The sequence below is a fragment of the Pseudophryne corroboree genome, chromosome 9, assembly GCF_028390025.1.
Source record: "Pseudophryne corroboree isolate aPseCor3 chromosome 9, aPseCor3.hap2, whole genome shotgun sequence".
Taxonomy (NCBI): Eukaryota; Metazoa; Chordata; class Amphibia; order Anura; family Myobatrachidae; genus Pseudophryne; species Pseudophryne corroboree.
Window position 1 is genome coordinate 70718086 of NC_086452.1, and position 24744 is coordinate 70742829.

The 24744-nt window shown below is 45.3% G+C and overlaps 1 protein-coding gene across 1 annotated transcript in view; it reads right to left on the reverse strand.

Annotated features, from left to right (window-relative positions):
• The window catches only part of RAD54L (RAD54 like), a 94126-nt gene extending 93382 nt beyond the window's left edge, over positions 1 to 744 (reverse strand). The window contains exon 1 of the mRNA XM_063939505.1: positions 486 to 744. Coding sequence (XP_063795575.1) covers positions 486 to 488 — 3 coding nt within the window. The 5' untranslated portion in view covers positions 489 to 744. The remainder of the gene's footprint in view (positions 1 to 485) is intronic.
• Positions 745 to 24744: the final 24000 nt, after the last annotated feature.

Sequence of the window (24744 nt, forward strand, 5' to 3'; positions counted from 1 at the left end):
GCTAAACAAATGTTCTTAGCAGCACAAGTCCACCTTAACTTCCACTCACACATCCCTCAGTCCCAACTGGAAATCCGACGCGCAAACACCCACCCCCCAACAAATTGACAAAACTCTGTGGCACACAAGCACCCCCCAAACTGACACCTCTGGGGCACACACATCCACCCCCAATCTGACAACGCAGCCGCTCCCCCCCCCCCCCCCCCGACAAACCTCTGCGGCACACACACACACCCAAACGGATAATCTGACGCACACATGCCTCTCACCCCCCAAACTGACATCTCTGACACACACACGCCTCCCCCCAAACTGACAACTCTGACCCACACACACACGCCTCCCCCCAAACTGACAACTCTGACCCACACACACACGCCTCCCCCCAAACTGACAACTCTGACCCACACACACACGCCTCCCCCCAAAACTGACAACTCTGACGCGCACACGTCCCCCAAACTGACAACTCTTGCACCCACCATGGCGCTCAGCGGGTGACGGTCTTCATCTCCAACTATCGGCAGCTAAATTCAACTCTCCCGGGCTCGCCCGGACAATACATATGGCAGTCACCCTCCGGCCGCGGTGCTCGCCGGGAATTGTAGTTCGGTCTTCAGAACACTGCCGGATTGCTCATCATGATCTAGACTACAACTCCAAGAGACGCAGTGCGCCGGCCGCAGCTAGTGACGTCATCTTCACCGCGCTCCCGTTACCATGGGGACTGTCTGGCAGCCGCTTAGGTAGATGCTAAATCCTAGGAATCTAACATCTACCTAAATTCCTAGCGGGCTAAGGGACATGTGACGTCAGGGGGCGGAGCAAGGACGGCAGGATACTACTTTCATCATCCACGCCACCAACTATTACCTTAATGCCCCTTTCTCATACGTCCTAGAGGATGCTGGGGTCCATTTCATGACCATGGGGAATAGACGTTTCAAGGGTGTGAACTGGCTCCTCCCTCTATGCCCCTCCTCTAGACCTCAGTTTTAGAAATGTGCCCAGGCAGACTGGATGCACTCCAGGGGAGCTCTACTAAGTTTCTCTGAAAAGACTTATGTTAGGTTTTTTATTTTCAGGGAGAACTGCTGGCTACAGTTTCCCTGCTTCTTGGGACTGAGGGGGCAGAAGTAGGAACCAACTTCCTAAAGAGTTTCATGGCTCTGCTTCTGGCTGATAGGACACCATTAGCTCCTGAAGGGAACTGAACGCTAGCCGTGCCTAGATGCTCACTCCCACAGCACGCCGTCACCCCCCTCACAGAGCCAGAAGTCAGAAGACAGGTGAGTGTTAGAAGACAGATCTTCAATCAAGAAAGTGACGGCTAAAGGTACCGCGCAGCTGGCGGGAGCGCAGCGCGCCATGTTGCCCACACATACACAGGCACTGCAGGGTGCAGTGCACGGCGGCGGCGCGCGCGGGGGGGTTTGATCCTCAGCACTAACCAGCGCCATTTTCTCCACAGAAGCTGCATGAGGAAAACGCTAGCTCCCTGGTCTCTCCCCTGCTGAACTTCACAGGCTGGAAAAAAGAGAGGGGGGCACATTAGCGACGCAGTGAGTGGGAATTGGTATATTATATATAGAAAAGCGCTATCTGGTCATAATTTTTCCAGTGTTTTTAAGCGCTGGTGTGTGCTGGCATACTCTCTCCCTGTCCCTCCTTTGGGCCTGGTTGGGGTTTTGTCCCCTTATAGGTTAATCCCTGTGTGTGTGGGGTGTCACTGTCGGTACGTGTGTGTCGACATGTCTGAGGCGGAAGGCTTCTCCAAGGAGGAGGTGGAGCAAATGAGTGGTGTGTCCCCATCGGTTGTGCCGACTCCGGATTGGATGGACATGTGGCATATGTTGAATGCAAGTGTGGCATCTTTACATAAAAGGCTTGATAAGGCTGAATTAGGGGGGACATCAGGGGGTCAATCCGAGGATTGGACCGACTCACAGGGCCCGTCGGGGTCTCAAAAGCGTCCCTTAACACAATACACTACTACCGACACGGATTCTGATTCCAGTGTCGACTATGACGAAGTAAAATTGCACCCTAGGGTGACTAAAACCATTCAGTGTATGATTGTGGCAATAAGGGATGTGTTGCATATTGTGGATGAACCCTCGGTCCCCGACACAAGGGTACACATGTTTAAGGAAAAGAAACAGATTATTAATTTTCCCACATCTCATGAATTAAATGAATTCTTTGGAAAGGCTTGGGAGACTCCGTATAAGAGACCGCAGATCCCCAAAAGAATTTATATGGCATACCCTTTCCCTAAACAGGACAGGGAGATTTGGGAATCATCCCCCACTGTGGACAAGGCCCTGACGCGCTTGTCAAAGAAAGTGGCGCTACCGTCACCTGACACAGCGGCCCTTAAGGACCCTGCAGATCGCAGGCAAGAAACTACATTAAAGTGTATTTCTCTATCGTCCTAAGTGGATGCTGGGGTTCCTGAAAGGACCATGGGGAATAGCGGCTCCGCAGGAGACAGGGCACAAAAAAGTAAAGCTTTTACCAGATCAGGTGGTGTGCACTGGCTCCTCCCCCTATGACCCTCCTCCAGACTCCAGTTAGATTTTGTGCCCGAACGAGAAGGGTGCAATCTAGGTGGCTCTCCTAAAGAGCTGCTTAGAGAAAGTTTAGCTTAGGTTTTTTACTTTACAGTGAGTCCTGCTGGCAACAGGATCACTGCAACGAGGGACTTAGGGGAGAAGTAGTGAACTCACCTGCGTGCAGAGTGGATTTGCTGCTTGGCTACTGGACACTAGCTCCAGAGGGACGATCACAGGTACAGCCTGGATGGTCACCGGAGCCGCGCCGCCGGCCCCCTTGCAGACGCTGAAGAGAGAAGAGGTCCAAAATCGGCGGCTGAAGACTCCTGAGTCTTCATAAAGGTAGCGCACAGCACTGCAGCTGTGCGCCATTTTCCTCTCAGCACACTTCACACAACAGTCACTGAGGGTGCAGAGCGCTGGGGGGGGCGCTCTGAGAGGCAAATAAAAACCTTATTAGAGGCAAAAAATACCTCACATATAGCCCACAGAGGCTATATGGAGATATTTAACCCCTGCCTAACTTCAAAAATAGCGGGAGACGAGGCCGCCGAAAAAGGGGCGGGGCCTATCTCCTCAGCACACAGCGCCATTTTCTCTCACAGAAAAGCTGGAGAGAAGGCTCCCAGGCTCTCCCCTGCACTGCACTACAGAAACAGGGTTAAAACAGAGAGGGGGGGCACTGATTTTGGCGATATTGTATATATATAAAAGATGCTATAAGGGAGAAACACTTATATAAGGTTGTCCCTATATAATTATAGCGTTTTTGGTGTGTGCTGGCAGACTCTCCCTCTGTCTCCCCAAAGGGCTAGTGGGTCCTGTCCTCTGTCAGAGCATTCCCGGTGTGTGTGCTGTGTGTCGGTACGTGTGTGTCGACATGTATGAGGACGATGTTGGTGAGGAGGCGGAGAAATTGCCTGTAATGGTGATGTCACTCTCTAGGGAGTCGACACCGGAATGGATGGCTTATTTAGAGAATTACGTGAGAATGTCAACACGCTGCAAGGTCGGTTGACGACATGAGACGGCCGACAATCTATTAGGACCGGTCCAGGCGTCTCAGAAACACCGTCAGGGGTTTTAAAAACGCCCATTTACCTCAGTCGGTCGACACAGACACAGACACGGACACTGAATACAGTGTCGACGGTGAATAAACAAACGTATTTCTCATTAGGGCCACACGTTAAGGGCAATGAAGGAGGTGTTACGTGTGTCTGATACTACAAGTACCACAAGAAAGGGTATTATGTGGGAGTGAAAAAACTACCTGTAGTTTTTCCTGAATCAGATAAAATAAAATGAACACCCCTTAGGGTGATAAGGCGCTCACACGCTTATCAAGTGGCGTTACCGTCTCCAGATACGGCCGCCCTCAAGGAGCCAGCTGATAGGAAGCTGGAAAAATATCCTAAAAAGTATATACACACATACGGTGGTTATACTGCGACCAGCGATCGCCATCAGCCTGGAGATGCAGTGCTGGGTTGGCTTGGTCGGATTCCCTGACTGAAAATATTTTATTCATGTAGAGCATTTAATAGGATGCATTCTATATATATGTATGTGAGATGCACAGAGGGATATTTGCTCTCTGGCATCAAGATAAGTGCGTTGTCCATATCTCCCAGAAGATGTCAGGGACACGACAGTGGTCAGGTGATACAGATCCCATACGGCAGATGGAAGTATTGCTGTATAAAGGGAAGGAGTTATTTGGGGGTCGGTCCATCGGACCTGGGGACCACAGCAACAGCTGGGAAATCCAACCTTTTTTACCCCAAGTTACATCTCAGCTAAAAAAGACACCGTCTTTTCAGCCTCAATCTTTCCTTTCCCATGAGGGCATGCAGGCAAAAGGCCAGTCATATCTGCCCAGACATAGAGGTAAGGGAAGTAGACTGCAGCAGGCAGCCCTTTCCCAGGAAAAGAAGCCCTCCACCGCGTCTGCCAAGTCCTCAGCATGACGCTGGGGCCGTGCAAGCGGACTCAAGGTGGGGGGGTAGTCTCAAGAGTCTCAGGGCGCAGTGGGATCACTCGCAAGTTGACCCCTAGATCGTACGAGTATTATCCCAGGGGTAAAGATTGGAGAGTCGAGACATCTTCTCCTCGCAGCTTCCTGAAGTCTGCTTTACCAACGGCTCCCTCCGACAGGGAGGCAGCATTGGAAACAATTCACAAGCTGTATATCCAGCAGGTGATAATCAAAGTACCCCTCCTACGACAAGGAAAAGGGTATTATTTTTCCACACTATATTGTGGTACTGAAGCCAGACGGCTTGGTGACACATAGTCTAAATCTAAAATGTTTTGAACACTTACATAAAAGGTTCAAATCGAGATAAAGTCACTCAGAGCAGTGATAGCGAACCGGAAAAAAGGGGACTATATGGTGTCCCTGGACATCAAGGATTACCTCCATGTCCAAAATTTGTCCTTCTCATCAAGGGTACCTCTGGTTCGTGGTACAGAACTGTCAATATCAGTTTCAGACGATGCCGTTTGAATTATCCACGGCACCCCGGGCCTTTTTACCAAGGTAATGGCCGAAAAGATGTTTCTTCAAAGAAAAAAGGCATCTAAATTATCCCTTACTTGCACGACCTAAAAAGGGCAAGTTCCAGAGAACAGTTGGAGGTCGGAAGAGCACTATCTAAAGTAGTTCTTCGACGGCACGACTGGATTCTAAATATTCCAAGAATCGCAGCTGTTTTCCGACGATACGTCTGCTGTTCCTAGGGATGATTCTGGACACGGTTCAGAAAAAGGTTTTTCTTCCCGAGGAAAAAGCCAAGGAGTTATCCGACCTGTCAGGAACCTCCTAAAACCAGGAAAGGTGTCTGTACATCAATGCACAAGAGTCCTGGGAAAAATGGTGGCTTTTTACGAAGCAATTCCATTCGGCAGATTCCATGCAAGAATTTTCCAAAGGGATCTGTTGGACAAATGGTCAGGGTCGCATCCTCAGATGCACCTGCGAATAACCCTGTCGCCAAGGACAAGGGTATATCTTCTGTGGTGGTTGCAAAAGGCTCATCTATTGGAGGGCCGCAGATTCGGCATACAGGATTTGATCCTGGTGACCACGGACGCCAGCCTGAGAGGTTGGGGAGCAGTCACACAAGGAAGAAACTTCCAGGGGGTATGGACGAACCTGGAAAAGTCTATTCACATAAACATTCTGGTACTAAGAGCAATCTAAAATGCTCTAAGCCAGGCGGAACCACTCCTGCAAGGAAAACCGGTGTTGATTCAGTCGGACAACATCACGGCGGTCGCCCATGTAAACAGACAGGGCGGCACAAGAAGCAGGAGTGCAATGGCAGAAGCTGCCAAGATTCTTCGCTGGGCGGAGAATCACGTAATAGCACTGTCAGCAGTGTTCTTCCCGGGCGTGGACAACTGGGAAGCAGACTTCCTCAGCAGACACGATATACACCCGGGAGAGGGGGGTCTTCATCCAGAAGTCTTCCACATGCTAATAAACTGTTGGGAAAGACCAATGGTAGACATGATGGCGTCTCGCCTCAACAAGAAACTGGACAAGTATTGCGCCAGGTCAAGAGATCCACAGGCAATAGCTGTGGACGCACTGGTAACACCTTGGGTGTACAAATCAGTATATGTGTTTCCTCCTCTGCCTCTCATACCAAAGGTATTGAAGATTATACGGTGAGGAGGAGTAAGAAATACTAGTGGCTCCGGATTGGCCAAGAAGGACTTGGTACCCGGAACTTCAAGAGTTGGTCACGGACGACCCGTGCCCTCTACTTCTGAGAAGGGACCTGCTACAACAGGGTCCCTGTCTCTTTCAAGACTTACCGCGGCTGCGTTTGACGGCATGGCGGTTGAACGCCAGATCCTAAAAGGGAAAGGCATTCCAGAAGAAGTCATTCCTACCTTGATTAAGGCAAGGAAGGAAGTCACCGCGAAACATTATCACCGCATTTGGCGAAAATATGTCGCGTGGTGCGAGGATCGGAGTGTTCCGACGGAGGAATTTCAACTGGGTCGTTTCCTACATTTCCTACAATCAGGATTGTCTAGGGGTCTCAAATTGAGATCTATTAAGGTTCAAATTTCGGCCCTGTCAATATTCTTCCAAAAAGAATTGGCCTCAGTTCCTGAGGTACAGACTTTTGTTAAAGGAGTACTGCATATACAGCCTCCTGTGGTGCCTCCGGTGGCACCGTGGGATCTAAATGTAGTTTTAGATTTCCTCAAATCCCATTGGTTTGAACCATTGAAAAAGGTGGATTTTAAATATCTCACATGGAAAGTGACTATGTTACTGGCCCTGGCTTCCGCCAGGAGAGTATCTGAATTGGCGGCTTTATCTTATAAAAGCCCTTATCTAATCTTCCATTCGGATAGGGCAGAACTGAGGACTCGTCCGCATTTTCTCCCTAAGGTGGTATCAGCGTTTCACCTGAACCAACCTATTGTGGTGCCTGCGGCCACTGGCGACTTGGAGGACTCCAAGTTGTTGGACGTTGTCAGAGCCTTAAAAATATACATTTCAAGGACGGCTGAAGTCAGAAAATCTGACTCGCTGTTGATACTATATGCACCCAACAAGTTGGGTGCCCCTGCTTCTAAGCAGACGATTGCTCGTTGGATTTGTAACACAATTCAACTTGCTCATTCTGTGGCAGGCCTGCCACAGCCTAAATCTGTTAAGGCCCATTCCACAAGGAAGGTGGGCTCATCTTGGGCGGCTGCCCGAGGGGTCTCGGCATTACAATTCTGCCGAGCAGCTACGTGGTCGGGGGAAAACACGTTTGTAAAATTCTACAAATTTGATACCCTGGCAAAAGAGGACTTGGAATTCTCTCATTCGGTGCTGCAGAGTCATCCGCACTCTCCCGCCCGTTTGGGAGCTTTGGTATAATCCCCATGGTCCTTTCAGGAACCCCAGCATCCACTTAGGACGATAGAGAAAATAAGAATTTACTTACCGATAATTCTATTTCTCGGAGTCCGTAGTGGATGCTGGGCGCCCATCCCAAGTGCGGATTATCTGCAATACTGTACATAGTTATTGTTAACAAATTCGGGTTATATTGTTAAGGAGCCATCTTTAAGAGGCTCTTTCTGTTATCATACTGTTAACTGGGTTTAGATCACAAGTTGTACGGTGTGATTGGTGTGGCTGGTATGAGTCTTACCCGGGATTCAAATTGCCTCCCTTATTGTGTACGCTCGTCCGGGCACAGTACCTAACTGGAGTCTGGAGGAGGGTCATAGGGGGAGGAGCCAGTGCACACCACCTGATCTGGTAAAAGCTTTACTTTTTTGTGCCCTGTCTCCTGCGGAGCCGCTATTCCCCATGGTCCTTTCAGGAACCCCAGCATCCACTACGGACTCCGAGAAATAGAATTATCGGTAAGTAAATTCTTATTTTATTCTCATACGGGTGCTGTGCTAAGACCGACAATTGCGTCGGCATGGGTGTGTAGCGCAATTGCAGCTTGGACAGATGAGCTGACAGATCAAATTGATAATATGGATAAGGATACTATATTCCTAACTCGAGCTCATATTAAAGACGCAGTCTTATTTATGAGGGATGCTCAAAGGGACATTGGATTGCTAGCTTCTAGGGCCAATGTCATGTCTGTCTCAGCGAGAAGATCCTTATGAATTCGCCAATGGACGGGTGATGCGGATTCCAAGAAACATATGGAAGTACTACCCTATAAGGGTGATGTATTGTTTGGGGATGGGCTGACGGACCTGGTTTCCACAGCTACAGCAGGTAAATCAAATTTTTTACCATATATTCCCCAACAGCAAAAGAAAGTAACACCCTATCAGATGCAGTCCTTTTGGTCGCACAAGTCAAAAGAGGTCGGGGATCCTCTTTCCTCGCCAGAGGAAAGGGCAGAGGCAAGAGAGCACCTGCTTCGGCAGGTGCCCAGGAACAAAAGTCCTCTCCGGCTGCTCCAAAAACCATAGCATGACGCTGGGGCTCCCCTGAGGGAGTCCGCACTGGTGGGGGCACGTCTTCGACTTTTCAGTCAGGCTGGGTCAGTTTGGACCTGAATCCCTGGGTGTTGGAAATAGTTTCCCAGGGTTACAAATTGGAATTCAAGGAGGTGCCCCCAAGCCGATTTTTCAAATCGGCCCTACCAGCTGCCACATCGGAAAGGGATGTAGTGTTAGCTGCAATTCAAACGCTGTGTATACAGCAAGTGATAATCAAGGTTCCCCTGAACCAGCAGGGAAGAGGTTACTATTCAACCCTATTTGTGGTCCCGAAACTGGACGGTTCGGTCAGACCTATTTTGAATCTGAAATCCCTAAACCTGTACATAAAAAGACTCAAATTCAAAATGGAATCTCTCAGAGCGATAATAGCCAACATGGAGGAGGGGGAGTTTATGGTGTCTCTGGACATAAAGGATGCGTACCTTCATGTCCCCATATATGCCCCCCATCAGGAATACCTGAGATTCGCTGTACAGGATTGTCATTACCAATTTCAGACGTTGCCGTTTGGACTTTCCACGGCCCCGAGGATTTTCACCAAGATAATGGCGGAAATGATGGTGGTCCTGCGCAAGCATGGAGTCACAATTATCCCATACTTGGACGATCTCCTAATAAAGGCGAGATCAAGGGAGAAATTGCTGAGCAGTGTGGCGCTCTCTCTGAGAGTGCTCCAGCAACACGGTTGGATTCTAAATCTACCGAAGTCACAGTTGATTCCAACAACTCAATTACCGTTCCTAGGTATGATACTGGATACGGAACAAATGAAGGTCTTCCTCCCAGTAGAGAAAGCCCAAGACATCCAGAACATGGTCAGAGACCTGCTAAAACTGAAAAGGGTGTCAGTTCCCCAATGCACTCGAGTTCTGGGGAAAATGGTGGCGGCCTACAAGGCCATTCCCTTTGGAAGGTTCCATGCAAGGACTTTTCAATGGGACCTTCTGGACAAGTGGTCTGGGTCTCATCTGCACTTACATCGGAAAATAACTCTGTCCCCAGGGACCAGAGTGTCCATCCTGTGATGGTTGCAAAGTGCTCACCTCCTGGGGGGTCGCAGGTTCGGAGTTCAGGATTGGATCCTGGTTACCACGGACGCGAGCCTCCGAGGATGGGGAGTGGTCACACAGGGAAAAAATTGTCAGGGTCTTTGATCAGACCAGGAGTCCAGTCTACACATCAATGTGTTGGAACTCAGGGCCATTTACAACGGCCTTCGACAAGCGGAGAGTTTTCTTCGAAACCTACCGGTTCTGATTCAATCAGACAATGTCACAGCAGTGGCGCATGTGAACCGCCAAGGCTGGACAAGAAGCAGAGTCGAGATGGCGGAAGCCACCAGGATTCTTCGCTGGGCGGAAAATCACGTAAGCGCTCTGTCGGCTGTCTTCATTCCGGGAGTGGACAACTGGGAAGCAGACTTTCTCAGCAGACACGATCTCCATCCAGGAGAGTGGGGTCTTCATCAAGAAGTCTTTGCAGACGTAACACGTCTTTGGGGAACTCCTCAAATAGACATGATGGCGTCACGCCTCAACAAAAAACTTCGGAGGTATTGCGCCAGGTCTCGGGACCCTCAGGCAGTAGCAGTAGACGCTCTGGTAACACCGTGGGTGTTCAAATCGGTCTACGTGTTTCCTCCTCTTCCTCTCATCACAAAAGTGTTGAGGATCATAAGACGAAGAAAAGTACAGATGATACTCGTTGTCCCAGACTGGCCTCGAAGGGCCTGGTACTCGGATCTGCTCACAGGAGATCCCTGGCCTCTTCCTCTGAGGGAAGACCTGTTGCAGCAGGGGCCTTGTGTATTTCAAGACTTACCGCGGTTACGTTTGACGGCATGGCGGTTGAACGCCGAATCCTAGCGGAAAAGGGGATTCCGGAAGAGGTCATCCCTACCTTAATAAAGGCTAGGAAGGAGGTGACGGTAAAACATTATCACCGTATCTGGCGAAAGTATGTGTCTTGGTGGGAGACCAAGAATGCACCTACGGAAGATTTTCATCTGGGTCGTCTTCTCCACTTCCTACAGACAGGAGTGGATATGGGCCTGAAATTAGGCTCTGTTAAGGTACAGATTTCGGCCCTCTCGATTTTCTTTCAGAAGGAATTGGCTTCTCTTCCAGAAGTCCAGACGTTTATAAAGGGAGTGCTGCACATCCAGCCCCCTTTTGTGCCTCCAGTGGCACCATGGGACCTGAACATGGTGTTGCAGTTCCTGAAATCACACTGGTTTGAACCGCTTAACAAGGTTGAGTTGAAATTTCTTACCTGGAAGGTGGTCATGTTGGTGGCCTTAGCATCAGCAAGGCGAGTGTCAGAATTGGCGGCTTTGTCACACAAGAGCTCCTACTTGATTTTTCATGTGGATCGAGCTGAATTGAGGACACGTCCGCAATTTTTGCCAAAAGTGGTTCCTTCGTTCCATATGAATCAACCTATTGTGCCTGTGGCTACAAGTGACCTGGAGGATTCCAGATCCCTGGACGTAGTCAGGGCCTTAAAGATTTATGTAGCCAGGACGGCTAGAATTAGGAAAACAGAGGCTCTGTTTGTCCTGTATGCGGCCAATAAGATTGGCGCACCTGCTTCGAAGCAGACTATTGCTCGCTGGATCTGTAATACGATTCAGCAGGCTCACTCTACGGCTGAAGAGATCACGGCACCAAAATATTCAATAATCAATGTCAGCTTCGATCTTTTCTGGAATAGACTCCCTTACTCACCGTTAAACAGTGAGATGCGTGCGCATAAAGGTATCTTTTTACTCAATATTCCACTTGTTCATAATAAACTGTACTCTTATGGAACAACACTCACCTGGGTCAAAAGACCCTATATGCACCAAAAGGTTTCTTTTTCCTCAGGATAACCGTTAAAACAGTGAGATGCGTGCGAAATAAAGAAATCTTTTTACTCGATATTCCACTTGTTCATAATAAACTGTACTCTTATGGAACAACACTCACCTGGGTCAAAAGACCCTATATGCACCAAAAGGTTTCTTTTTCCTCAGGATAACCTTCACGACACATCCAAGTCTCAAAAATACACAGGGTAAAATCCAAAATAGTAAAAAAGGATTTTTATTTACTTAAAACCAAGTTCATGAAAAATAGTTAAAAAGATTCTTTAATATTTTGTAGGTAAAATACAAAAATTATATAAGAACGACAGAAAAACCTGGAGGGCATACAATTTTGTATCACTCTATATCCATTGGCACTAGGAATGCAAAAAAATATAAGGAGCCAGACTAATTCACCTCGATGTTCCCGGGAAAAACAAAAAGGGAACCTTACAGTCTTCCTTAAATTTAGATGGTATGCAGACCAAGATGGAATAAAGCCAATAGATAAAATAAGAGGGAATGCCGGTCTCCAGGAATACCTCAACACCAACGCGTTTCGGAAATCCTTTTCCTTCCTCAGGGTGTAGAGTCATACAAACTGACCTGGGGTTTTATACCCTACAGTACAGGTCACATGGAAATTCCCACCAATCCTATCCTTAGTATTGTGTATACACATATATATCTGTAATTACCATATCTTGACATATCATATAAAATCCTTACATAAAAAGACATTAATCAAACTAAAAATATCCCCAATTTCATAATTATAAATGCCCCTTTATATATAAAAACAGTTAATTGGTCAAAGTTAAACTATGATCCGGATTCGTGGAATGTTACACTTTAAACTGCAAATATAGTGAATCATCCGTTCCATATAGTTGATAAAGTCCATATATTCCCAATGTTCATCTACCCATAAATCGCTGCTTCCAAACGAAACACGGCATTTCCCGTCAGGGATTCCCGCCAAAGTAATCCAGTTTCTTGTTGTCATAGAGACGTTCATTCTATATCCGGATTACGTCATCAAGACACGTCGCGGCGCTGTCCATAAGCGGAGGTAATCAACGTCCTCACGCTCGCGATGGTTACCATGGCGACCTTCATAAGCCGGAATCATGCGTTATCACTTCCTGTCTGTGAAACGCAACCAGGAAATAGTGCCGTGCTCGTTGGAACGCAAACATTGACACGGCGGTTATATAGATAAACATACAGGGAATAAGGGAAAAAGTAAAACAAATTTAATAAATTATACCTAATACATCCTCCATAATACCATTAAGATACCATATTAAAAAAAAAACACTTTATAAAAACCATTTGGTTTCGAACTCCACATTCAAGCCCCTTGGGACCAATGTTTTAAGTTCGTATATGCTCCTCATCTCTTCTCTGGCTAAGATTTCTTCCTTATTATCCACTCTCCAATTGGATTTAACTGCCTTTATACCACAGAAACTAACCATATTTTTAATGTCACAATATGAGCATTTTTAAAGTGCAAAGATACATTATGTGTCTCCAGACCTTTCTTCACATTACGTATATGTTCAGACATTCTTATTTTTAACATACGTGATGTGCGGCCCACATATTGAGCTTTACATTTACACTCAAGAAGGTACACTACATCTTTTGTATTACACGTAATGAAATCTTTTATTGGGTAAACATTGCCTGTATGTGTAGATCTATACTCTGTAATTTTATTTTCTTTGCTTCCGCATGTGCGGCACATCTGGCACATCCCACACCTGTAGAAGCCCTTTGATTTGTTCCTAGTAGTTATCTTAGGAACAGTTAAAGCACTTTTAACCATATTATTTTTTAGGTTACGTGCTTTTCTGTATACAAATCTCGGACATTCCGAGACATAAGGTTTTAACAATGGATCTCGATTGAGCCCTCCCCAATGTTTTCTTATAATGCCCTCTATCTGTCTGTGCTGACTGTTGAAGCCTGTGATAAACGGAATGGTCCCACTTGTAACTTTTCTATCCTTCCCTTTATTATTTTTTAAACTCAGCGTTCTATCCTGAAGAGATACTTCCTCTCTTATTTTCTCCACTGCGTCTTTATTGTATCCTTTCTCCACAAATTGATTACTCAAAATAACTGCTTGTTCTTGATAAGTATCCATATCTGTGCAGTTCCTCCTTATCCTCTGGAACTGACTGATAGGAATGCTTTTGAGCCAGTTTATGTGGTGATTGCTGTTATATTCAATAAAAGAATTACAATCAGTAGGCTTGATGAAGTTTTTTGTTTTTAAATTACTATTATCCACATATATACTCAAATCTAGAAAGTCAACCTGAATTTCACTAATATTGAAGGTCAAAACAATATTATCCTGATTATTATTTAAATATTGACAAAACTGATTTAAGGATGATCTATCGCCCTTCCAAACGAACAAGATATCATCTATATAGCGATACCATGTCACCAGACTGGCACCGAAACCATGCCCACTCCACACTGATTTCTCCTCCCAGTGGGCCATAAAGAGGTTGGCATAACTCGGTGCCAGTCTGGTGCCCATGGCAGTTCCAGTTAACTGTAAATAAAAATTGTCATCAAACCAGAAAAAATTATTCTGTAAAATAAGAGAAATCCCCTCCAATACAAATTGGATCTTATCTTCTGACATATCACTGCGTCTCAAAAATACTTCAGTGGCTTCCAAACCTTTTTCATGACAAATAATAGTATATAGTGAAGCCACGTCAGCGGTCACTAGGATGTAATCCTCCATCCAATGAATTTCATCAACTTTATTGATCGTATCAATCGTATCCTTAAGATAAGAGGGTACCGATTTAACCAGTGGTTGTAATAGAGAATCTATATATAGGGACAAATTTGACAAACATGAATTTGTCCCTGCAACAATTGGGCGACCGAGTGGCTTCGTCTTACATTTATGAATCTTAGGCAATATATATATTACGGGGATAGATGGTTTTTCAATAGTCATAAACAACCTCTCTTCCTCTGTCAAAACTCCCTTACCAGTATATAGTGCCAAGAATGTCTCAATTTTTTTGGATATAGTAATCCCTGGATTATTCCTCAATTTTTTGTATGTATCTTTATCTAATAGATGTCTCATAACCTCTTCATTATAGTCTTCTATATTCATCACAACAACACTCCCCCCTTTATCCGCAGGTTTCACTACAATATTTTTATTTGTGCTGAGTGACTTTACCGCTTCTTGTTCTTCTCTACTTAGATTCTTTTTCCTATTTGGCTTGAATTGTAAAGACTCCAGGTCTTCCTTTACAGATTTTTCAAAGGCTTCCACAAAACACCCCTTTTTATGTTGCGGGAAAAAGGTTGATTTCCTTTTAAACCTAAGTTTCCCAAGATCCTCACTATTATTTCCTTTTTCTGGGGCTTCCTCAGAAAAACGTTTTAATGTTAACCTTCTGATAAATTTTTCTATATCAACAAAAACATCAAATTTATCACATTTATTTGAAGGGGCAAACTTAAGGCCTTTTTCAAGTACCTTTATCTCATGTTCGGTTAATTGATAGTTACTTAAATTATAGATCTTAGTTTTAGATTCCATATCTATTTCTATGATCCCTATTATCTCTTTCTCTTCTTGTATTGGGGTATCCGTATTGACCTTCAGTTTTAACCTTCGTCTTTTATTGAGACAATTTTTCTTACCTCCCCTATTCCCTCTTCTTCTATTTTTATAATGGGTTACTACGTTTGTTGGCGGGACATATTCATTCGTTTCCCTAAAAAATGATCCTCTGTATCTAATGCCTCATACCTATTGTGTCTTTGGAAATCTCCCTGATCCTCCCTCCTATTTTTCCATCTCCAGTTATCATTATCCTGCTCTGATCTCTGATATCTATTTGGGTTCCTCACAAAATTAGTATCCCTGTATCGTCTTCTTTGAGGGAGTGGTAACGGAGAGAAATGATTGGATGGAAACCTTCTTTCTATTACTTTTTTTCTATTTGGTGATCTTCTTAATGTCCTTTCGGGAGTTTTTCTTCCTTGCATTTTTCTATCCAGTTGTATTCTGTTATTTCTTTCTCTTATTCCCATATTATCTTTCTCCTCTCTATCTAAGGGATCTTTAGTTAGTTTAGATGGATAAATATTACCTTTTTCATAATCGTTTTTATCCCTATGATACTTTTTATATTTTTTCATTCTGATCTCCTTTTCATTTCTCTCCACCTTTCTTCTTATTGTATCTTCCATTCCCCTATATTCGTCCATATTGGAGAAGGGATCTATAAGGGATTTTAATGTTTCAATCTCACTTTCCAAATCACGTAGATCTTTGCTCTTTTCTCTAATAATCAAACCCATAAGGGAGAAAGAGCAAGTATCCAAGACTTTATGCCAATTGCCCCTAAATTCCTCAGATACATTGTCAAAAGAGGGGACTTTCGTAATACGTAGCCCCCTTGGAATCATATTTTCTGAACAATACTTCTCAAGGGATGTCACTTCCCACCATATTTTGCTCTCTTTGGTTAATAACTTTTCCATTTTATACATTGCATTCTCCAAATTATAATCTGTAAGACTAACATCACATTTTCCTTTGAAAACTTCAGTTACTTGGGCCTTTCTCTCAGCCCTATGATTAAACATTTTTATGGCGGCAAGACACACACAACGGTGCAACAGATACTATAACAAAAAACAGAGTAATGCAACTTGCGCCTTCCTAGCTGCAGCTCAGTCCTGCTCAAAAGAACACCACTTCTTTAGTCGACATATATTCTAAAACACAGAAGAGCGGTCCTCAAGCGCTGCTAGATTTTCTCAAATTAATTTCGTGAACACAGTTCTGTTGGTATATATGAGAAGAGATCACGGCACCAAAATATTCAATAATCAATGTCAGCTTCGATCTTTTCTGGAATAGACTCCCTTACTCACCGTTAAACAGTGAGATGCGTGCGCATAAAGGTATCTTTTTACTCAATATTCCACTTGTTCATAATAAACTGTACTCTTATGGAACAACACTCACCTGGGTCAAAAGACCCTATATGCACCAAAAGGTTTCTTTTTCCTCAGGATAACCGTTAAAACAGTGAGATGCGTGCGAAATAAAGAAATCTTTTTACTCGATATTCCACTTGTTCATAATAAACTGTACTCTTATGGAACAACACTCACCTGGGTCAAAAGACCCTATATGCACCAAAAGGTTTCTTTTTCCTCAGGATAACCTTCACGACACATCCAAGTCTCAAAAATACACAGGGTAAAATCCAAAATAGTAAAAAAGGATTTTTATTTACTTAAAACCAAGTTCATGAAAAATAGTTAAAAAGATTCTAAGTAGAGAAGAACAAGAAGCGGTAAAGTCACTCAGCACAAATAAAAATATTGTAGTGAAACCTGCGGATAAAGGGGGGAGTGTTGTTGTGATGAATATAGAAGACTATAATGAAGAGGTTATGAGACATCTATTAGATAAAGATACATACAAAAAATTGAGGAATAATCCAGGGATTACTATATCCAAAAAATTTGAGACATTCTTGGCACTATATACTGGTAAGGGAGTTTTGACAGAGGAAGAGAGGTTGTTTATGACTATTGAAAAACCATCTATCCCCGTAATATATATATTGCCTAAGATTCATAAATGTAAGACTAAGCCACCCGGTCGCCCAATTGTTGCAGGGACAAATTCATGTTTGTCAAATTTGTCCCTATATATAGATTCTCTATTACAACCACTGGTTAAATCGGTACCCTCTTATCTTAAGGATACGATTGATACGATCAATAAAGTTGATGAAATTCATTGGATGGAGGATTACATCCTAGTGACCGCTGACGTGGCTTCACTATATACTATTATTTGTCATGAAAAAGGTTTGGAAGCCACTGAAGTATTTTTGAGACGCAGTGATATGTCAGAAGATAAGATCCAATTTGTATTGGAGGGGATTTCTCTTATTTTACAGAATAATTTTTTCTGGTTTGATGACAATTTTTATTTACAGTTAACTGGAACTGCCATGGGCACCAGACTGGCACCGAGTTATGCCAACCTCTTTATGGCCCACTGGGAGGAGAAATCAGTGTGGAGTGGGCATGGTTTCGGTGCCAGTCTGGTGACATGGTATCGCTATATAGATGATATCTTGTTCGTTTGGAAGGGCGATAGATCATCCTTAAATCAGTTTTGTCAATATTTAAATAATAATCAGGATAATATTGTTTTGACCTTCAATATTAGTGAAATTCAGGTTGACTTTCTAGATTTGAGTATATATATGGATAATAGTAATTTAAAAACAAAAAACTTCATCAAGCCTACTGATTGTAATTCTTTTATTGAATATAACAGCAATCACCACATAAACTGGCTCAAAAGCATTCCTATCAGTCAGTTCCAGAGGATAAGGAGGAACTGCACAGATATGGATACTTATCAAGAACAAGCAGTTATTTTGAGTAATCAATTTGTGGAGAAAGGATACAATAAAGACGCAGTGGAGAAAATAAGAGAGGAAGTATCTCTTCAGGATAGAACGCTGAGTTTAAAAAATAATAGAGGGAAGGATAGAAAAGTTACAAGTGGGACCATTCCGTTTATCACAGGCTTCAACAGTCAGCACAGACAGATAGAGGGCATTATAAGAAAACATTGGGGAGGGCTCAATCGAGATCCATTGTTAAAACCTTATGTCTCGGAATGTCCGAGATTTGTATACAGAAAAGCACGTAACCTAAAAAATAATATGGTTAAAAGTGCTTTAACTGTTCCTAAGATAACTACTAGGAACAAATCAAAGGGCTTCTACAGGTGTGGGATGTGCCAGATGTGCCGCACATGCGGAAGCAAAGAAAATAAAATTACAGAGTATAGATCTACACATACAGGCAATGTTTACCCAATAAAAGATTTCATTACGTGTAATACAAAAGATGTAGTGTACCTTCTTGAGTGTAAATGTAAAGCTCAATATGTGGGCCGCACATCACGTATGTTAAAAATAAGAATGTCTGAACATATACATAATGTGAAGAAAGGTCTGGAGACACATAATGTATCTTTGCACTTTAAAAATGCTCATAATTGTGACATTAAAAATATGGTTAGTTTCTGTGGTATAAAGGCAGTTAAATCCAATTAGAGAGTGGATAATAAGGAAGAAATCTTAGCCAGAGAAGAGATGAGGAGCATATACGAACTTAAAACATTGGTCCCAAGGGGCTTGAATGTGGAGTTCGAAACCAAATGGTTTTTATAAAGTGTTTTTTTTTTTAATATGGTATCTTAATGGTATTATGGAGGATGTATTAGGTATAATTTATTAAATTTGTTTTACTTTTTCCCTTATTCCCTGTATGTTTATCTATATAACCGCCGTGTCAATGTTTGCGTTCCAACGAGCACGGCACTATTTCCTGGTTGCGTTTCACAGACAGGAAGTGATAACGCATGATTCCGGCTTATGAAGGTCGCCATGGTAACCATCGCGAGCGTGAGGACGTTGATTACCTCCGCTTATGGACAGCGCCGCGACGTGTCTTGATGACGTAATCCGGATATAGAATGAACGTCTCTATGACAACAAGAAACTGGATTACTTTGGCGGGAATCCCTGACGGGAAATGCCGTGTTTCGTTTGGAAGCAGCGATTTATGGGTAGATGAACATTGGGAATATATGGACTTTATCAACTATATGGAACGGATGATTCACTATATTTGCAGTTTAAAGTGTAACATTCCACGAATCCGGATCATAGTTTAACTTTGACCAATTAACTGTTTTTATATATAAAGGGGCATTTATAATTATGAAATTGGGGATATTTTTAGTTTGATTAATGTCTTTTTATGTAAGGATTTTATATGATATGTCAAGATATGGTAATTACAGATATATATGTGTATACACAATACTAAGGATAGGATTGGTGGGAATTTCCATGTGACCTGTACTGTAGGGTATAAAACCCCAGGTCAGTTTGTATGACTCTACACCCTGAGGAAGGAAAAGGATTTCCGAAACGCGTTGGTGTTGAGGTATTCCTGGAGACCGGCATTCCCTCTTATTTTATCTATTGGCTTTATTCCATCTTGGTCTGCATACCATCTAAATTTAAGGAAGACTGTAAGGTTCCCTTTTCTCTGACGTCCTAAGTGGATGCTGGGGACTCCGTCAGGACCATGGGGAATAGCGGCTCCGCAGGAGACAGGGCACAAAAGTAAAAGCTTTAGGATCAGGTGGTGTGCACTGGCTCCTCCCCCTATGACCCTCCTCCAAGCCTCAGTTAGGTTTTTGTGCCCGGCCGAGAAGGGTGCAATCTAGGTGGCTCTCCTAAAGAGCTGCTTAGAGTAAAAGTTTTGTTAGGTTTTTTATTTTCAGTGAGTCCTGCTGGCAACAGGCTCACTGCAACGAGGGACTTAGGGGAGAAGAAGTGAACTCACCTGCGTGCAGGATGGATTGGCTTCTTAGGCTACTGGACACTAGCTCCAGAGGGACGATCACAGGTACAGCCTGGATGGGTCACCGGAGCCACGCCGCCGACCCCCTTGCAGATGCTGAAGAGAGAAGAGGTCCAGAAATCGGCGGCTGAAGACTTCTCAGTCTTCATGAGGTAGCGCACAGCACTGCAGCTGTGCGCCATTGCTCTCAGCACACTTCACACCAACGGTCACTGAGGGTGCAGGGCGCTTGGGGGGGCGCCCTGGGCAGCAATGAAAGTACCTATGCTGGCTAAAAATACATCACATATAGCCCCTGGGGCTATATGGATGTATTTAACCCCTGCCAGGTTGTCAGAAAAACGGGAGAAGAAGCCCGCCGAAAAGGGGGCGGGGCCTATTCTCCTCAGCACACAGCGCCATTTTCCTACACAGCTCCGCTGCTAGGAAGGCTCCCAGGCTCTCCCCTGCACTGCACTACAGAAACAGGGTTAAAACAGAGAGGGGGGGCACTTATTTGGCGATATTATTATATATTAAGATGCTATAAGGGAAAACACTTATATAAGGTTGTCCCTGTATAATATAGCGTTTTGGTGTGTGCTGGCAAACTCTCCCTCTGTCTCCCCAAAGGGCTAGTGGGGTCCTGTCCTCTATCAGAGCATTCCCTGTGTGTGTGCTGTGTGTCGGTACGTGTGTGTCGACATGTATGAGGACGATGTTGGTGAGGAGGCGGAGCAATTGCCTGTAATGGTGATGTCACTCTCTAGGGAGTCGACACCGGAATGGATGGCTTATTTAGGGAATTACGTGATAATGTCAACACGCTGCAAGGTCGGTTGACGACATGAGACGGCCGGCAAACCAATTAGTACCTGTCCAGGCGTCTCAAACACCGTCAGGGGCTTTAAAACGCCCATTTACCTCAGTCGGTCGACACAGACACGGACACTGACTCCAGTGTCGACGGTGAAGAAACAAACGTATTTTCCATTTGGGCCACACGTTACATGTTAAGGGCAATGAAGGAGGTGTTACATATTTCTGATACTACAAGTACCACAAAAGAGGGTATTATGTGGGGTGTGAAAAAACTACCTGTAGTTTTTCCTGAATCAGATAAATTAAATGAAGTGTGTGATGATGCGTGGGTTTCCCCCGATAGAAAATTATTGGCGTTATACCCTTTCCCGCCAGAAGTTAGGGCGCGTTGGGAAACACCCCTTAAGGTGGATAAGGCGCTCACACGCTTATCAAAACAAGTGGCGTTACCGTCTCCAGATACGGCCGCCCTCAAGGAGCCAGCTGATAGGAGGCTGGAAAATATCCTAAAAAGTATATACACACATACTGGTGTTATACTGCGACCAGCGATCGCCTCAGCCTGGATGTGCAGCGCTGGGGTGGCTTGGTCGGATTCCCTGACTGAAAATATTGATACCCTTGACAGGGACAGTATTTTATTGACTATAGAGCATTTAAAGGATGCATTTCTATATATGCGAGATGCACAGAGGGATATTTGCACTCTGGCATCAAGAGTAAGTGCGATGTCCATATCTGCCAGAAGATGTTTATGGACACGACAGTGGTCAGGTGATGCAGATTCCAAACGGCACATGGAAGTATTGCCGTATAAAGGGGAGGAGTTATTTGGGGTCGGTCCATCGGACCTGGTGGCCACGGCAACAGCTGGAAAATCCACCTTTTTTACCCCAAGTCACATCTCAGCAGAAAAAGACACCGTCTTTTCAGCCTCAGTCCTTTCGTTCCCATAAGGGCAAGCAGGCAAAAGGCCAGTCATATCTGCCCAGGGATAGAGGAAAGGGAAGAAGACTGCAGCAGGCAGCCCATTCCCAGGAACAGAAGCCCTCCACCGCTTTTGCCAAGTCCTCAGCATGACGCTGGGGCCGTACAAGCGGACTCAGGTGCGGTGGGGGGTCGCCTCAAGAGTTTCAGCGCGCAGTGGGCTCACTCGCAAGTGGACCCCTGGATCCTACAAGTAGTATCCCAGGGGTACAGATTGGAAATTCGAGACGTCTCCCCCTCGCAGGTTCCTGAAGTCTGCTTTACCAACGTCTCCCTCCGACAGGGAGGCAGTATTGGAAACAATTCACAAGCTGTATTCCCAGCAGGTGATAATCAAAGTACCCCTCCTACAACAAGGAAAGGGGTATTATTCCACACTATATTGTGGTACTGAAGCCAGACGGCTCGGTGAGACCTATTCTAAATCTGAAATATTTGAACACTTACATACAAAGGTTCAAATCAAGATGGAGTCACTCAGAGCAGTGATAGCGAACCAGGAAGAAGGGGACTATATGGTGTCCCTGGACATCAAGGATGCTTACCTCCATGTCCCAATTTGCCCTTCTCACCAAGGGTACCTCAGGTTCGTGGTACAAAACTGTCACTATCAGTTTCAGACGCTGCCGTTTGGATTGTCCACGGCACCCCGGGTCTTTACCAAGGTAATGGCCGAAATGATGATTCTTCTTCGAAGAAAAGGCGTCTTAATTATCCCTTACTTGGACGATCTCCTGATAAGGGCAAGGTCCAGAGAACAGTTGGAGGTCGGAGTAGCACTATCTCAAGTAGTTCTACGACAGCACGGGTGGATTCTAAATATTCCAAAATCGCAGCTGTCTCTGACGACACGTCTGCTGTTCCTAGGGATGATTCTGGACACAGTCCAGAAAAAGGTGTTTCTCCCGGAGGAGAAAGCCAGGGAGTTATCCGAGCTAGTCAGGAACCTCCTAAAACCAGGAAAAGTGTCAGTGCATCATTGCACAAGGGTCCTGGGAAAAATGGTGGCTTCTTACGAAGCGATTCCATTCGGCAGATTTCACGCAAGAACTTTTCAGTGGGATCTGCTGGAAAAATGGTCCGGATCGCATCTTCAGATGCATCAGCGGATAACCCTGTATCCAAGGACAAGGGTGTCTCTTCTGTGGTGGCTGCAGAGTGCTCATCTACTAAAGGGCCACAGATTCGGCATTCAGGACTGGGTCCTGGTGACCACGGATGCCAGCCTGAAAGGCTGGGGAGCAGTCACACAAGGAAAAAATTTCCAGGGAGTGTGATCAAGTCTGGAGACTTCTCTCCACATAAATATACTGGAGCTAAGAGCAATTTACAATGCTCTAAGCTTAGCAAGACCTCTGCTTCAAGGTCAGCCGGTATTGATCCAGTGGGACAACATCACGGCAGTCGCCCACGTAAACAGACAGGGCGGCACAAGAAGCAGGAGGGCAATGGCAGAAACTGCAAGGATTCTTCGCTGGGCGGAAAATCATGTGATAGCACTGTCAGCAGTGTTCATTCCGGGAGTGGACAACTGGGAAGCAGACATCCTCAACACGACCTCCACCCGGGAGAGTGGGGACTTCATCGGGAAGTCTTCCACATGATTGTGAACCGTTGGGAAAGACCAAAGGTGGACATGATGGCGTCCCGCCTGAACAAAAAACTGGACAGGTATTGCGCCAGGTCAAGAGACCCTCAGGCAATAGCTGTGGACGTTCTGGTAACACCGTGGGTGTACCAGTCGGTGTATGTGTTCCCTCCTCTGCTTCTCATACCTAAGGTACTGAGAATTATAAGACGTAGAGGAGTAAGAACTATACTCGTGGCTCCGGATTGGCCAAGAAGGACTTGGTACCCGGAACTTCAAGAGATGCTCACAGAGGACTCATGGCCTCTGCCGCTAAGAAGGGACTTGCTTCAGCAAGTACCATGTCTGTTCCAAGACTTACCGCGGCTGCGTTTGACGGCATGGCGGTTGAACGCCGGATCCTAAGAGAAAAAGGCATTCCGGAAGAGGTCATTCCTACCCTGGTCAAAGCCAGGAAGGAGGTGACCGCACAACATTATCACCACATGTGGCGAAAATATGTTGCGTGGTGTGAGGCCAGGAAGGCCCCATGAAGAAATTTCAACTCGGTCGATTCCTGCATTTCCTGCAAACAGGAGTGTCTATGGGCCTCAAATTGGGGTCCATTAAGGTTCAAATTTCGGCCCTGTCGATTTTCTTCCAGAAAGAATTGGCTTCAGTTCCTGAAGTCCAGAAGTTTGTCAAGGGAGTATTGCATATACAACCCCCTTTTGTGCCTCCAGTGGCACTGTGGGATCTCAACGTAGTTCTGGGATTCCTCAAATCACATTGGTTTAAACCGCTCAAATCTGTGGATTTGAAATATCTCACATGGAAAGTGACCATGATGTTGGCCCTGGCCTCGGCCAGGCGAGTGTCAGAATTGGCGGCTTTGTCTCACAAAAGCCCATATCTGATTGTCCATTCGGACAGGGCAGAGCTGCGGACTCGTCCCCAGTTTCTCCCTAAGGTGGTGTCAGCGTTTCACCTGAACCAGCTTATTGTGGTACCTGCGGCTACTAGGGACTTGGAGGACTCCAAGTTGCTAGATGTTGTCAGGGCCCTGAAAATATAGGTTTCCAGGACGGCTGGAGTCAGGAAAACTGACTTACTGTTATCCTGTATGCACCCAACAAACTGGGTGCCCTTGCTTCTAAGCAGACGATTGCTAGTTGGATGTGTAGTACAATTCAGCTTGCACATTCTGTGGCAGGCCTGCCACAGCCAAAATATGTAAATGCCCATTCCACAAGGAAGGTGGGCTCATCTTGGGCGGCTGCCCGAGGGGTCTCGGCTTTACAACTTTGCCGAGCTGCTACTTGGTCAGGGGCACACCCTGGCTGAGGAGGACCTGGAGTTCTCTCACTCGGTGCTGCAGAGTCATCCGCACTCTCCCGCCCGTTTGGGAGCTTTGGTATAATCCCCATGGTCCTGACGGAGTCCCCAGCATCCACTTAGGACGTCAGAGAAAATAAGAATTTACGTACCGATAATTCTATTTCTCGTAG